Here is a 16,540-nt window from a genome sequence, read left to right as displayed (position 1 = left end):
ATCAGCACAATATCAGTATTGGCTGATAAAAGCTCCAAAACACGTTCATCGGTATCGGCAGATATGAAAATTTCTGCCGATATGCACAGCCGATAAGGTGCTATTCAGTTAGGATTATTAATATTTTCCATCTGAAAAATAAGCTCCTTAAATAAAATGTAGCACTTCATTTATTTGCACTGCAGAGCTCTGTGTCTGTCACCAGGTTGTTACAGTAGCTCTAAAATAATCAAATGCAACTTGGTTATGTTTAAAAATGCATTGTACATTTAAAGTTCATGTGATCTAAAGAAATTATTTTTCTGTATTTCAATACTGAATGTCTTGAGTTTGAAAAAATAATACATTTCTAATTTATGGTAAAATCAAATGTTTTTTGTCTTGTTTTATGTGTGTTTCTTAAACAAATAAGACCGTCACAATAAGAGTAACATATAAATTCCAGTACAGGATAGACTTAGCTTTCTTTACAGTGAAAAAAACAAACAAACTTGTGACTATTGGTATCGGTATCGGCCAAAAGGGGTTTCGATATATCGGCCTATTGGATATTGGCAAAAATCCAATACTGTGCATCCCTAATATTTATATCAACGTTGGTATTGATATCGAACAATACCGGTGTAAAAAGATTAATACTCTAGGCTTTATTTTTTCTCTTGCATGTACTGACTGCTGCGGTTTTATAAAAGTAGCAACCTGACTGTCTCTGTGTCGCTCCCCCTCCTATTTTGATGTTGCACCATCATGCGGCTCAGCGATGCCAGGGAAACAAGCAAGCAGACTCCAAAAAAAGAAGTTTGTTCGAAACTTATGTTCTAGTGTAATAATTCTTTATACTTTATTGTTTTTAAGAAATTAGTGCAATAATGGGAGAATTTTTATTTAATTTTTGCAGTGTATTGTTCAACTCTGTACCTCAAAGATTTTGTTTTAATTTGAACTTAAAGTGATCACTTTTTTGCACTTAATTTTCTTACGAAAGAGTTCCACACGTTTAGGGAAAATTTGTTTTGTTGCTGTTCTATTATTTCTGAACATAAATGTTGATCATAACTACAGTATTTTGTGGTCCAACAAACTTTAAACTTAAACCAAATTTTGTCCTAGGTTTCAACAATGTAATCGCAAGAAAAAATCAGAAAAACGCATAAAGGTCTGCAGTTTGATAGATCTTAAAGTATCGGAATCAATATCGGTATCAGTATCGGTATTAGTATCGGTATTGGCTATGCTGGCCCTGTAGTTACTTGGTATTGGATCGATACCAAAATTCCCAGTATCGCCCACCTCTTGTGTTCCTTAAAAGTTCCTACAGAAGTCACTACAGAGACATTTGGCCAAAATATTATGTTCCTGTTGGGCGTTTATTTTTTGTCTGACATATTTCACTGTGAATCTTTCCAATGATTTCACTTTCTTAGAATTGAAAACGTAGTTGCATAATATCAGAGGCCGGGCTTGTGAAGTAATCGCTCATAGTTATCTAGCATCTCTGTGGGGTTGTCCGAGCTACTGTAAGCAGTAAACCAACACAGACAGTGGACCCTCTTTTACCCACTTCTATCCATCCTCTGCTCAGCTTGCCCTCTCCACACAGCCCCCCCCTCCCCTCTCGTTTTTTTGCCCTTGTTTCTGCGAGCGAGAGTCCTGAGGGAGGCAGACGCAGAGCCCCGCTGGAGAGAGAAAGGAGAGGAGAGGATGGAGGAGAGGAAATGGCCATGACAGTTTGTAGACTAGGCATTCTGTTCAGAGGTAAGGAAGGAAAGTGAAGGATACGAGCAAGAAGACAGGAAGAGCTAAGAGAAAGTGAGAGTAAAGAGGAGAGAGAAGAGTTAACAGAAAGGAGTAACAGGGAAAAAGTAGGTAAGAGATTTAGACTTCATTAATTCATAAACTAACCTAGAAAATAGAGACTAACTCAACAAAAACCTGTTAACTGAGGTACAGATGAAGCTGTCCTGTTTGTGTGATTGTTAAAGTCATATTCTTATCTTTTCTAAGGCAGTCACATGCCACAGAAGTTCATTGAACCTGTTTAGAGGGATGGAATTTGTTTCAAGAAAACAGTATAATCTAATGTGATTGAGCCAAAGCAAATAATAAGATTACACACTAAAAGTCAAATAAATACTGATAAGCTGCTTTCAGCTGTAGACAACAAGAAAAAAATGTAAGCCTTAAGATAAAAAATTGAGAAAAAGAAGAGGTGAGTCTTTGAGAACTATCAGATTTGTTCTCATTCTGCGCGTATACAAACAGAGAAATCAAATTATATCAGCTGTTTTGGTGATAACTCCGATGCTGCAGGCTTTCTCCTTCCTGTCTGGACAATGTGGCCACTTGATCTCCGCTAATTGACTGCGAAAGAGTCGGATTAAACAACCAACAGCACATGTTCTGTGCCCTACTAGCCTATAAACAAACCCTTCATCTTTTGACAAAACAAAAAAGGCAAAACAACAAAACAACTAATATTTAAACTAAAAAGCAAAGTTGATCTTTGAAAAGCAGATCTGCAAACAGCTCATTTAACCCTCAACTGACCCCATTTATCCCAGCTCTGACTCCCATTAGACGCTCCACAACACAGGATGTTTAACTGCCATAAAGCAGTCAGTGTGTGAGTATATAAATATATACATATGTGTGTGTATATTAATAAAGAGAGGCTGTAATAATGTCACCACCATTGTTTATATGGACTGTGGGAAGAAGAGAGAAAGAGGAGGGGGGTTTGGGGAGGGGGGGATAAAGCAAGCGGACGAATGGAGGGGATTGAAAGGGGGCCCGGAAGAAAGGGATTGTGGGAGAGGAGAGGAGAGGGATGAGCTGGAAATATGGAGAAAAAAAGCGCAGAGAGGAGAGGGTGAGACAGGGAGTTGTGAGAAGGGGTAGAACAAGGTTGCCGGTGTTGAGCGGTTGTAAAAAGAGAGGGACGATTTAAAGCAGGCTTAAGTGGCCGTGACGAACATTTTGCAAGAAGCTGCACCCTGATGCCAACTCTCTCTCACTTACACACACACTCTCACACACACACACACAGGGCCAGATAGTCCATTGAGAAACACAGCATCTCAGCAGAGAGGGGACTGCAGAGAGGAGGTAGCTGCAGCCATGTTTTACTGACACAAGCAAGAAGATCCTCAGGTTGACTGGTCTTAACTTGTATCTCTGGAAGACTGCTAGGGGTGGGAGGAAAAATCATTTCACGATATATCTGTTTTTTTTTTGTTTTTTTTAGTCTAGCAGTATCAAATCGGGATTCTTTGTCTCCAGCAGGGGGTAAAATGTTTCTGTCTCTGACTCATTTGATCTGCATTTTATGGACAAATATGGCTTCTGATATAGTCTGTTGACATTATCATCATCATTCAACTTTTTCACATGGTCTGGTTAAAAAAGGCAAACAAAAAATTGGAAAAATCGTAAATATTGAAGAATTACAATTTAAATTATATCGGCTCCCCAAAAATCATAATAGAATGGAACCGCAAGAATAGCATATCGTCCCAGCCCAAGGGACTGCCCACTCCATAAATTTCCATGATTCCTGTCTTCTCTGCTCATTTCATCCCCTGTGTAACAATGTCACCATGCCTGCGTGGGTCAACGCTACACATCAGAGCCAATATAGCTCAAGACAGATTAATACAGCTGTGGCTACCTCAGATACTTCAGGTTGCTTGTCAGGGGCTATTTGTGAACTATTGTTTTCTGTCTTATTAGAGCATAGCCCACAGCAAATCAAAATAACAATCTTGTCTTGTCTCTTGCTCTTAAAGGTCACTATGTTTTTTTAGGAGCTGCTAAGAATAAAAGCCTGGCCGGTATTATAAGGTGCTCTGCTGAAGTACAGGATAGCTAACAACACAGTTTGTTATTTCCTGCATTTTTGTCACAGGAGTTTAACAGCTGGTACTGCCTGAAGTCACTGTATACAGTAAAACAGAAAAAAATATGAGTACAAGCCACACATAGTGCATTCAAACCATCCTCCAACCGAAACAGATTTTTCCAGATGGCTGAACAAGAACAAAACAAACTTTATTTGATACATGGCCCAATGTCTCCTCTCTGTTCACACTGAGCTATCTGCTAATGTTGCTTTAAGAGGAGTTGATAGAAATGACCATTAACCAGTATTCATATTTAAAAGTTAAAACTTTATTTGTTGAAGCTTCTGGAGTATTTTTATTTTTTATTTTTTGTTCTTGACTCTAGCAGGGCTACACAGTAAGCCTTTACGGCAGGGGTGGCCAACCTGCGGCTCTTTGCTTTTTGGTGTGCGGCTCTTCAATCCATTCATAAAAATATATAGAAAGTTAAAAATAGTGGTGTGCTGATCAATCTAAAATATTGATAAACTGATGCCAATGTTGGGATAAGTGTATCAATATTGGGTGTACACATTGGTACTTAAGTTTCAGTTTCTCTTCTCTAGTACGAATTTAAACACACAAGCACAATAAACCTCGCTTTGAAAATTGGAAATGTATTGATTTTCATTTTATGACTTTTCATTTATGTATAAGAGGAAGTGTGTTTGTAAGAACCGTGTGTGACGTGGCTCTTTACAGTACCACAGTTATTTTTGTGGCTCTTGGTCTCTGACTGGTTGGCCACCCCTGCCTTACGGGTTTCTTTGGCCTCTCCTACACATCTCCTCAAGTTACTGCTTTCTTGTTTCATTTTCTATAAACTATAAGCCATTTTTTGCTGAGGAATATTGACATTTCAGTCAAGATAACTTCTTTCTGAATAATTAACTGTTTGGTAGTATCTGGCACTAAATTCTTGGAGTTCACTTCCCTCCCATGGACCCTCATGGAATGTCAGAGCCTGAGGAAAAGAGAGTTCAACTCCACTCTCTTTACATGCATACATGAAAACCATGACAGATATTGCACCCCTGGGAACCCCTGTACCCACTGTGTACAGAACAGACCAGGCATCAGTGATAACACATGTGCCACTGGTTCCTTGTGCATGTGTGTGCCATGTTCATTTTGCTAGTTAGTAGGAGAATGTCATGAGATTCTCCAGATTTTATCATAAAAAGAAGCAAAAATTAGCAATGCTCTGAAGTGTATGATTAATATTCCGTCTGACGAAGGTAAAAATAAAACACTGAAAAAAATCTGTAAAAATAAATACTTTTCATTGAACACACACAGGATCACAAAGTCTGCAGATAAATGAGTGCAGGTAGTTTGCTGAGTAAGGTTCACATTAGCAGCGGTAGCACTAACAGGTATGAATCTTGTTGTGGAGGTTTTGGTGTCCATGTTACACAACTTTTATAGAGCTTTATCTCCAATGTCTAGATCAGGGGTTCGAAAACATCAAAACCACCCCACGTGATGAAACGCTGTCTGTTGTTTGTGCTTCATTACATCCAGGTAGTTGCACATTGTAGAACTATGGCATAAGCTAGTATCAGAAGCTACAGTCTCAGCTGTTGGCAGCTGGCTGTGCTACAACTTTGCATTTCAGTCTTACGTCATTAGCAAAAACAATAATTTGTTTGACCTGTTGATAATTTTGGTGCCAACCGTTGACTGTTAAAAAAACGTGTGTCGGCTTGCTCGGCTCGAAGTGAGGTCTCCACAAAAACTGCTCCCCTGGTGGCTGGCTGCAGTATAGGTTAGAAAATCCGGCTTTCCAGTCATTCGAGATGGGCTGTGGTCAAACTTTAAAAAATTAATACTCCTTGTACAAATGTTTCTCACGTGTGATTGTTGTGGTGATTTGGAGATATCATTTGGCTGCCTTGTATCCAAGTCCTCTTTTTTTCTGAAAAGTTTAGTTTTCATTAGTTATACCAGGTTAAAAACAAGGCTTTATGTAAGGTTTCATTTTTCCTTATCTGTTCTAGAAGAATGAACAATTCTGTTTGTAGGTTAGGAAGTCTGTAAAAAAAGAAAAGATTTTTTGAAAAGGTGCTCTGACAGGATTTTAATTTTGAAGTCCATACCCAGCAAGCACTGAATATATTTATGAAAACAGGGTGTAAAAGTAAATGCACAACAAGGAACTGACAAGCAATGAAAGTTCATCCTCAGGGCCGCATGACTGTTCACATTAAAAAAAAAAAAAAAATCTCAGCGGTTACTTTTTCTGCACCCCCTCAAAGAATGTCCTAAAAAGTCCAAACTGTGAACTTCTTAGTGATAAAGTAAATGTCAGGGTCTTAGTCAGTTCGACTCACCCCAGGGACAAAGAATGTCTGTGCTAAAGGTCACAGCAGTCCATCCAGCAGTCGATGAAATATCTCCGTCTGGAAGGAAACAAATAAAAACCCTGCATCTTCTTCTGGCCAGCAGTCAACTTTGTCCCCACAGCAGCGCTGCTAGCATGGCTGAAAAATGTATGACTGACCTGGTTTCAAAGATTTACATCTTCAAGACGAGTTTGGGCCAAGGGCAGTTTGTTATGTAATGTCACTGGGATTCCCTTTTTATGAGGCAGGAGTCACTTATTTGTCTTCTTTATTCTTATCTGCACATAACCACAGCACAGTGTGACGTTGACACACACCTACATACACACCTCCTCATCCATCTCTCCCTCCTCTCTCCCTACCTCATTAGCCGATCATGCGTAAGGAGACCTGTTCTATTTTTACCACCCATCCACCCACCCTCCCTGCACGGTGCTGTTGCATTGTGTGTGAGTGTGTACTCTTATTGAAGGTGGCGGGGCAGAAAGGAGAAGGTCAGAGAATAAGTAGGATGGTCAGAATGACAAAGACATAATGGATGACACAGTCAGAGGGGTTCGAAACATCTAAAGGGAGAGTGAATGACATGACCTCACGGATGAATTCAATCTGACCTCAACCTACTCTGGTATCAACAAATTAACGTCACGTTGGATAACTGTTTCCTTGCTGTAACAGGGTGCGAGTGGACAGTGCTGCCAGAGATATTTGTGCTAACGAGTGCTTGTGTGTGTGTGTGTTGACCACAGCTGCAGGGTAAAACCAATGACTCAGTTATTGAGATTTGAGTAATTCCCCTTCTTGCGAGCCCTTCGTTGTAACCAGCTGTTGACCCAGATGAAACTGCTTGTATGACATAATGACATCCTAAACTCTTGAGTTTTTGTGTTTGGAAGAATTGGGCGGCTCCAGCTGCAGATCTAATGTTTCAGACAGCTATGAGGTCATGTGTTAACAGCTGTGAGCCAGAGAGACACAATTAGCTGTCTTATATAAGCATAATGTGTTTGAGGTTGGTGTTTTACTCCCTAAATGGTGTGACTTGGTGTTATATTTCCTTGTCTGCTATTTTGTGTGTAAAGAGAAACAGAACACTCATAGTAAAGAAATATGGAGCATGTGGCTAAAAGATACTCCAGACTAAAACTCAAGTTGTGTGCCATGAAAAATTCATATTTGTGCCAAATGAAAAAAAAGGAGTGTGATTTACTCCAGCTTTTGTGATAACTTCCAGAATTCCCAACAAATAAGGACATGCATATTATTTTATTGTTATTGATTAAAATGCTAACATTTGTCGCCTTTTTTTCTGCAGGTTGACGGGTCATCATGACGACAGAAGGCGGCTCTGAGACAGAGGTGAAAGAGAAAGCTGAAGAGTCAGCTACGCAGCCCGACCAATCAGAGAAGGCCACAGAAGACAGTCAGGAAGTAGTGAGCGCTGCAGAAGAGGAGAAGGACAAGGAAAAGGTGAAGGGAAAAGAGGGCAAGGAAGGCAAAGGAATATCCCGGTACCTGCCGACATGGCTTAAGAAGCAGAAGTCTCAGAGCCAGGTAATACTAATGTGCCGCCCGTTTTTTAACGTCTAGGCTGTTAAAAAGTTTTTGTTAAAATTTCTTTTTTCCCTCTAACTGATGTAGACCTCCCCAACTAAGGAGGCTCCGCCCACGGAGGAAGCCATCAACGAGGTGAAACAGGAAGAGGAGGGGCCTGTCCCAGAAGTGAACGGTCACGCAGAGGAAGTGGAAGAGAAGGAGGAAGTAAAGTCAGAGCAAGTGAAGGAAAAAGAAGCTGAATCTCATTCCAACGCCAGCGCAGACACCCAGGTACTGGTCACCTGCTGCATGAGTATTCACACCTGGTCATAACAGAAGAAGGGAAACAAAACAAGTGGTTGTTAGAAAAGGAAGAAAGCAAAAGATGCAAAAAGAAGAAAGTAAACAATGCACATGATAATCATTGCACTAAAACACAGTAGCCTTTGCGCCCCCTTTTTGCTTTCACACCGTACTCAGCAGGAGTACAACTTTAGTGTCCTAATGAGTGATTTTTACGCAGCATGCTGTCGTTGCAAAAACAGCATGGTGTATAAACAAACAGCAGGAGCTTCAAATTTACACACACAGCGTTTTTTTTCCCTTCTGTCAGTGTTCTGTCAAGTTGTGCTGCTTTCTGCTGTGTTGAAGAAAATGTAACCTTAGCCTGAATGGATGGCAGAGGCTGACAGTTTGCAATCTCAAATCATGTTGGTTGAGAAACTGCAGTAATGCTGTTATTTAGCACTCCTGCGTAGCTCCATTTTTGAAAAGAGAACGTGTTAATCTTTTTTAATGCTTTTAAACTGCCCCTCTGGTACATCCCCCCCAGTTAGCTTTATATGACAAACAGCAAAAAATACCTTGTTTCAGCCTCTGTCTGTAATGCCTCATGTTAGTTGCTGTCTCTTTAAGGCCTCACACTCCATGGACCCTCTTCCATCTAAGAGGCCGTTCACAAGACAACGGTTTTAGGGTGAAACACAAAAGTATTGTTGCTTTTCGGCCTCGCATTTACACGGAAAAAGCGTTAAGGCTGACCTAAAATGCAAACTTTTGAAAATGCCAGGTAAACAGTAAGCCGGCGGTTTCAGTGGAAGCGCGTCCAACGGTACTGTTGTTACGATTGTTGTGGACTACCATTTCATGCTTGTGCTGCTCAATCTGCTGTATTTGCTGACCGTTTTTCGACAAAATGTGCATCTGTTGCACCACTCCTGCACTTAGTATTCACCAATACACCAGGGCTGTGTCCGAAATGGCATATTAACGTACTACATACTACATGGTCGTTGTGTATTTACTGTATACTTTATACGTTAAGTATGATTAGAGTGCCAACCGTTTACAATGTAGTATACTACTCAGTTTCCCATGATGCATTTTAAAACCTCCAATGACAAAAATTTGAAGCACACATAAGTCTATGGAAGCACACCAGGCTATCAAATATCTCTGTTGATTCACCACATTTGAAAGTTTTAAGAAGATTTTAGGCGAGAAAGTCATCACGTAGAATACCAAAATGTGGTCATTTGGGCCATAAAACGCACGGATACAAATTTAATTTCGGACATTCTGTTAAGAGCGTCAATATGCTATCGAAGAAACTTCCGGTTGGCTCCAAAACAAGAGCCCAATTTACAAAAGCGTTACAGAACTTAAAGGAGATAATAAAAGATGCTTTTATTTAGAAAACTTTTTAGCTAACACTGGTCTCAAGACGAATTCATCACTCTTCAAAAAATTAAAAAATGTTTACTGCTCGCAGACACCGAAGACAATCCGTCCGTCGCCTCAGGCACTTTATTTCTTTGTACTTACGTTTAGGTTTCCCTGTAGAGGTAAGTCCGTTTTAGTTGCTTCAGATCTTGTCACCTCATTCACTATTTATGTTTATAAATATGGGGCTCGCAATGCATTATGGGGTGTGTCAGTGCGACTAGTATGCCCACCTCCCATACTTACAATTTTTACCGATATAGTTTACATCCGGGTATTTCTTGAGCACACAATCTTTTCATACTATTTAATGTTAACGCTCTACATACTATCTTTGACGTCACACTTAGTATGAGTAGTACGTTAGTATGCCATTTCGAACACAGCCCAGATGATCAGCTCAACTCTACATCGGTGGACATCTCCCAAAAGCAGCTTCTGGACAAGACAGTTATAGCACCACCTACAGGCCTGGCATGCTTACTACAGCGTTTTTAGTCTCTTAGGGTTTCCATGTAAACCCCCACTGCGTTTTAGCATTTTTCAGATGAAATGCTGTGGTGTAAACGGGGCCTAAATACCAAGCTCTCTACAGGCATGTCGGGGGGCAGCTGTGGGCAGAGCTTGTCGGATGGATGTACTCATTTGCCTTTTTAGTTACTATATGGGATCATAAACAAACTCCTTGTTGAGAACTGTAAGTCTCATATCAGTGATGGTGTTGGCATCATGTAAATATGTGTGTGCTATGATTCCCCAACGGTAAGCTGGTGAAAATGAATTTGCCTAAACAAACTTTCTCCCTTTGTTTTAGCCTGGAAACGCACACTCACACACACTTTCCCTCAAACGCATGCTCACACACACACACACGCACACACTTACTGTTCCATCCAGTGATCACATTAAGCCATCCAGGCCCACCCAGTGACATCAACATTTCAGTGACTGGGCCAAGAGAAACGCCTGCAGTCTCTTAGAGAAGACTAAAACCAGAGGGGAAATTGATAAAAGGAAGACATAGAAAGAAAAACAGCTTTCTCTTTCACTGCTCAGACAGAACAGAGAGGCTTCAGAGGGATTTTCACTCTGCTCAGAGAAACATTGGCACTTTGGGCCACTTCATTGGGAATATCCAGTTAAACTTTCTCATTTTTTCTACCCAACTCTTTCAGCCTGCTAAGGAAGATAAGGCTGAAGAGAGTGCAGAGAAAAGTCCAGAAGAGACCAAGGAGGCAACAGAGGGAGAAGGAGGGGAGCAGGAGAAGAAGGAGCAGGAAGGAGAGGTGAACGGTGTGGAGGAGGGAAGAGAAGGAGGAGAGGGCGATACCTCTATTTTCCAGTCTCCTCTACGACTGGTGAGGAAGAACAAGATGAAGCTGGTGGTGTGTCACGTGAACCTCCTGGATGGGAGTGACTTCTCCTGTGAGGTGGAGGTAAGGCTTGAACAGAAACACACACTCACACACTGTAGTCAGTGCTGGTATAGAGAGTAAACTTTCAGGAATTAATGGACAGTTTTGTTTATATCTCAAGATAAAATGCCCTAAGTTTATTCTTTCAAGGTTTTTGGGTGCATCTTAGTTCTGAATTCTATTTTTTCTTGAGTATTTGTTTCCTGTATGTCCCATTTAAAAACATGAGATTGTCTTTTTGAAACGAGGGAAGCATCAGTTGCGAGTCAGAAAGGCCACACGTGATGTCAGTGATGTAATCCTTAATAGGATCAGATCTGGTGTGTGCACGTCTGTGTGTATGCACTTGTACGTATGTGCGTGGTGTTGAACTTTCAGCCTCAAAGTGTAGTTGTGGCAGAAGCTGCAGCCGCTCGCATAGTTTGGGCGTGGTCTCTGGGATAAATGAACACTATATAAGAACACGCTCCAGGGGGCTTGTCTGGTGACTACACACACACACACACACACACACACACACACACCCACCCACACACACAAACTCTTAAAGACACATGGTCAGAAACTTGTGAGATTAGGAGGGGTCCCACCAGATTAGTTTTCTGCATCTGCTCCCTAACAAGCACGTGTCACAGACCCTCTTACACACACACACACACACACACACACACACACGACACACGACACACACTCTCACATTACACAGATACTCACAACATCATGTGTTTTGGGATGCTTCTTCTGATCCAATGGTTCTCCTATATCCTTTTTTTTTTTGTTGCCCCTTTTTACGGTATCCCACCTCTATTGGTGTAATTTTCTCAGTTCTTTTTTGTAAAACCAATTTCCCACTCTGTTTTCCCATTTTGTCCTGGGATTCTATCTGGTAATCTTACCCCAATGACAAAACTTTTTTCTCTTATCTGCAGTATTTCCAACGCCCAACAGCACGCCTGTGAGTGTCTGCGGCTGTTTGAACAGTGGCTGCTTTGTCTCCAAAGAGAAAATGCCGATACTGCAACTAACTGCTATTGTCCTGTAGTACACACACACACACACACACACACACACACACACACACACACAGGCGCACATGCACTCACGCACTCACATATCCATCTATCCCTCCCTCCACACAGTGGCATGGTTAGGTCGTGAGAGGGAGAAGTGCACAATGCATTCCAGAGATTAAATTTTCTGTTTTGCCCAGCAGGCCTCCAACACACACAATACTTAAACACACACACACACGTACACATGCACACAAACACGGTGCTTCTCACCCTAACCCCTCTTCTATCTTTCCATCATCCTCCCACCCTATTCCTGAACCAGCATCAGATTTATTCAGCGGTAATACATTAATGCATGTTTTATTAGCTGTAGTTTGGAGCGAGAGCTCGCCCAGGCGTTGTCTGACTCCGACTCTTAAAGCAGAGTCTTAGTGTCACATGGTCTTAATGCTGTTTCTCAGAATTTCATTAGTGTAGGTTTCAGTGGGATTTGTGTGTCACACGCTTTAAGTGGCATTTCATAGCCGTTCATTAGCTCTCAGTCAGATGTAAGTCAAGTAGTGTTTGTAGATATTAGTCCTGTTGCTTTGCGGTTTACTCAGAGAGGAGAACATTTATTGGCTTATATTGACATAGAAAAACAAACAAACACAGTGTCTCTTTTTACTCTTGTGGCTTGAGTTTAATGAGTTCATATATACTACAGTCTGGTCACCTGAAATCTATGGTTGGAGAAGTTGAATGCATTGTATTCATATAGAAATTAACACATCTTCCCTGCCAAGCTAGCAGAGCCTAGCCCTGTGCTTTGTGTTATCCAAACACAGATTTATTTTATGTATATTAAAAAAAGATCCCTCAGGTCAGGTCCAAGAGCAAATGCACATATCCCTTTGAAAAGAGCCTAGTTAAAATATTCTTCTGGTTGAAAGTTATTTTATTTTTAATTTCATTTTAAGATTCAGACCATAGACTGTTAAAAACATGGACGTAGCCTCCGTGACATCGCCCGTCTGTTCCTGACACCATGAAATGAAGCCAATCCACAGACACAGCCACATGGCTTTTGACTCAGGGTTTGAGCTTCCTTTTTAACAGCTAAAGGGCACCTGTCAGTTGGTTGAGCTGAGTTGTGTCTCCGATTGGACAATCAAACAATCCTTATTTTATCTAAACCACCAAGTTAGAAAAAATTCACAGACCATACAGTGTGTGCCGATAGTGGAATCAGCGTTTCAGACCCACGCCGTTTTTTTTAACCTGGCTGTAGATATGCTTTTTGATGCTGTAAAAGTCCATTCTTCTGGCTGAATGTGAACATGACTTCTGGTCTTTCTGCTGCCAGCCCCAAGTGGATCCTTGATGATCCTGAGCAACTTTTAGCACTTCCACGTAGGCTTCATTTTTCTAAACAGAGTGTTGCCCCTTGATTTGGACTCATTAAATCCAGGGAATAGTCTCTTTATATAATATATTCCCTATCCTGTCTGTGGTTTCTCTTGTGAGATCAATATGCATTGAAATCTGCCCACAGTCTGGGTCTTCAAAACAAACAAGACAGGAAGCAGAGCAGCCACACTAAAGGCGCTGACAAACCTTAAAGACTGAAAAAAGCTCAACTAAATCAAGCCAAATGAAAGATGTGCAACATCAAAGTAAAATATTGTGGAACTAACACATAGAAAGCATTTAACAGGGTGTCTCTGAGATGTATAGAATTTGCAAAAAACATGTGTGACAAACCTCAAGAGAGGATGCATTTATTCTTAAGTTACCATCGAGCTCATCATGTGCCCCAAAATAACTGAGGCTGCAACAGCTTCTTATGTAAGGACACACGCTACCAACTTAACCTTAAGAGCTGCATTAATTCTTTCTGTTCAACAAACTCAACAAGGCGTTGGAAACATTTCTCAGAGATTTTGGTTCTTTTTGATTTAATATCACCAAGCAGTAACTATAGATGTGTTGGCTGCACATTTATGATGTGAACCTTGAGTTGCTACCATGTGATTGGCTGATTAGATATTTGTGTTAACGAGCGGTTAAACAGGTGTACTTAATAAAGCTGCTGATGAGTGCAGTCTCCAATCAACTTGTGCTCATAAACTCTGCCAGAAATCTGTTTGTCATGAATAATGACCAGCTGACCTTTAAGGTTCACTTGGCCTCATTTGTTTGGTTGTGTCAATTTGCCCTCTGTAACATCAAGAGGATCAGACCCTACCTGACACAACAGGCCACGCGGCTTTTGGTACAGGCCCTTGTGATTTCCTACATCGACTACATCAACTCCCTCCGAGCAGGCCTCCCTGTGTGTACATTTAAACCTCTGCAGATGATTCAGAATGCAGCAGCACATCTGGTTTTAAACCAGCCCAAAACAGCACGTCACCACGTCAACATTGACAAGAATGGCTCCTGTCTACCTCGGGTCTCTCATCCAGATCTACACTCCTTTTCGCCTCCTGCACTCTGCTTGTGAAAGACGTCTGGTGCTCCCAGCCCAACGTGGCTCCAAATCTCTAGCCAGACTCTTCTCCTCTGTTGTGCCCAAATGGTGGAATGAAATACCTCACTCTATATGATCCACAGAGTCCCTTTCTACTTTTATGAGATGTCTGAAAACTCATCTATTGAGGGAACACTTGGGCACTTTATCTGACCCCTCTCCTCTTTGTCCTCAGGGGTAGAATGAGTCAGATATTTAGCACTAGCTATGAATGTTGCTGAAGGTTGAACTTTATTTTTTTGCGGCAATTAATTGTTGTTAGTCATGGACACATTGTTCTACTGCCAAATAACTTGCAGCACTTTTAAGGGTTTTCAGTTCTGTCAAAATTCTTGCTTGTGTTGTACGTTGCTCTGGAAAAAAGTGTCTGCTAGATGAAACTGTAGATCTGTATAGTCTTGTGGAAAATGCTGTTTCCCAAACCCTCGTCAGTATACACAGTAAACATTTGAGTCAAGCTGTCACTCTAAGACCGTATGTGGAGTTTGTAAACGGCATTACAGCTACAAAGCCCAAGGCTTTTTTCTGACGATAATACATCAGTAAAATGTTCAGTAAGTCGTTCACTCCATAACTCAAACTGTCGTCACCACAGAACGACACAACAACTTGATGATGTAGTCCAAGCTGAGAAATGAGACACTTTTTCTTCTGCACGAGAAAGTCTTCCATTGATTCGCAGATGAAAGTAGGGACCCTGCAGCAATCAAACAATGCTTTTTAGGTAGTGCCTTGCTTCGAGGCACATTGGCACTGACTCAAAAAATCCTGAAAGGTCACATTCTTTGCGGCACTCACAATGCATCTACACTGTGATTGCGTGCAGTTTGGAGCATGTCTTCCTACCAAGAAAAGGAAAATACCGTGGATGCTTTCAGCCGTCCCAGGATGAGAAGAAAAATGCACTCTTTCATCCTCGTTCCACCAACTTTCACCACGCTCCATGCTGTGTCTGCGATTCTGTCTGCGCTGTGCAACATTACTTTTGAGACTGAGGGTTGCTCTGACTAACTGAAGAGAAATGAACAGTATTTGATTATTTCGCTCTTTGACACAATTTGCACATTTCCTCCCTCTCTGTCTGGCCTTTCAGTCCGACTAAAGGCCACTGTTGTGTTTGTGTGCACGCACAGCTTTGCACGCTTGCATGGATATGTGCTAAATGTCACTGTCATAGTTGTGAGTGGAGGCTTTTATGGCTGAGGCTCTCATTGCACCCGTTGGAGGAATGAGCTGCCCATAGACAGATGGAGAGAGTTAGAAAAAGAACAAGAGAGTAGTGGCGCAGATGGATGAAATGGGAAAAAAAAAGTGTTACAGGGATGGGATTGAGCGGGAATACTGTCTCACAAGCTTTGGAATGAAACCACTAAAAAACATTGAAGAAGCTTTTAATACTGTTGCTATATATGCTTCTCTTTCATTTCAGAAACGTGCAAAGGGTCAGTTCTTGTTCTTTAAAGTGTGTGAGCATCTCAACCTCCTGGAAAAAGATTACTTCGGTCTGACATACATGGACAACCATGAACAGAAGGTATGTGTCCACACAGACACATAAACAGGATGTACTGTAGACCTAAGTCAATAATGTACGCTTGCATAGAAACTCCAGACAGAGACGCCTGTATAGCATCTTATGACTGTGTTTGATGACTGAGGTTAAATCTCTTCCTGCTCTCTGCTTTCTCTTCGCAGTGCTGGTTGGATCCCACCAAGGAAATCAAGAGACAGATACGCAGTAAGTAGTTTCTCTTAATCATGCCACAAGTTTTTAAGTCTGGCTGCCCCCACCCGCCTTAGCCTGCCAAAAAAACCCATCACGCAATACACGGGCTGCAGCTTTTGTGACAAAGTGCAATGAATAAAAAATGAATTGTGAAATAATGAAAGAGTTCAAGTGTCACCACATTGAAAGGAAGACAACATCATCACATGAAGTCCAACAAAGCCGCAGAGGCATTTGAGACCAAACGACAGACGTCTTGCCAGAGTTGGCAGCATGCGAGGGGTTACCACAGTGTGATCACACTGCTGCATTAATTATGAATGTCTTCATCAACTGTTGTTATTAAAGAGATGCAGCGCCATGCACAGCTTGTCATCTGTTGTTGAAAGACAG

General features: G+C 41.3%; 1 protein-coding gene across 16 annotated transcripts in view; it reads left to right on the top strand.

Annotated features, from left to right (window-relative positions):
• Positions 1 to 16,540, top strand: part of epb41l2 (erythrocyte membrane protein band 4.1 like 2) — a 61,466-nt gene that overhangs the window by 15,199 nt on the left and 29,727 nt on the right. For 12 of the 16 annotated variants that reach the window (XR_012599437.1, XM_074685071.1, XM_074685069.1 and 9 more), the window contains exons 1-6: positions 1,651 to 1,866; positions 7,539 to 7,777; positions 7,865 to 8,050; positions 10,657 to 10,917; positions 15,851 to 15,955; positions 16,117 to 16,159. Coding sequence is in view for 15 of the 16 variants with exons in the window: in XM_074685071.1 (XP_074541172.1) it covers positions 7,553 to 7,777; positions 7,865 to 8,050; positions 10,657 to 10,917; positions 15,851 to 15,955; positions 16,117 to 16,159 (820 nt within the window). In the remaining variant the exon portion in view is untranslated. Of the gene's footprint in view, positions 1 to 1,650; positions 1,867 to 7,538; positions 7,778 to 7,864; positions 8,051 to 10,656; positions 10,918 to 15,850; positions 15,956 to 16,116; positions 16,160 to 16,540 lie in introns of those variants that run through there. The other 4 variants (XM_074685064.1, XM_074685066.1, XM_074685065.1 and 1 more) reach the window with 3 other exon arrangements.

Source organism: Halichoeres trimaculatus, unplaced genomic scaffold (assembly GCF_033239565.1).
Source record: "Halichoeres trimaculatus isolate MK-OKI-2021-1 unplaced genomic scaffold, fHalTri1.1 fHalTri1_scaffold_13, whole genome shotgun sequence".
Taxonomy (NCBI): domain Eukaryota; kingdom Metazoa; phylum Chordata; class Actinopteri; order Labriformes; family Labridae; genus Halichoeres; species Halichoeres trimaculatus.
The sequence above is the reverse complement of the archived record's forward strand: the minus strand, read 5'-3'. Positions and strand labels throughout refer to the sequence as shown.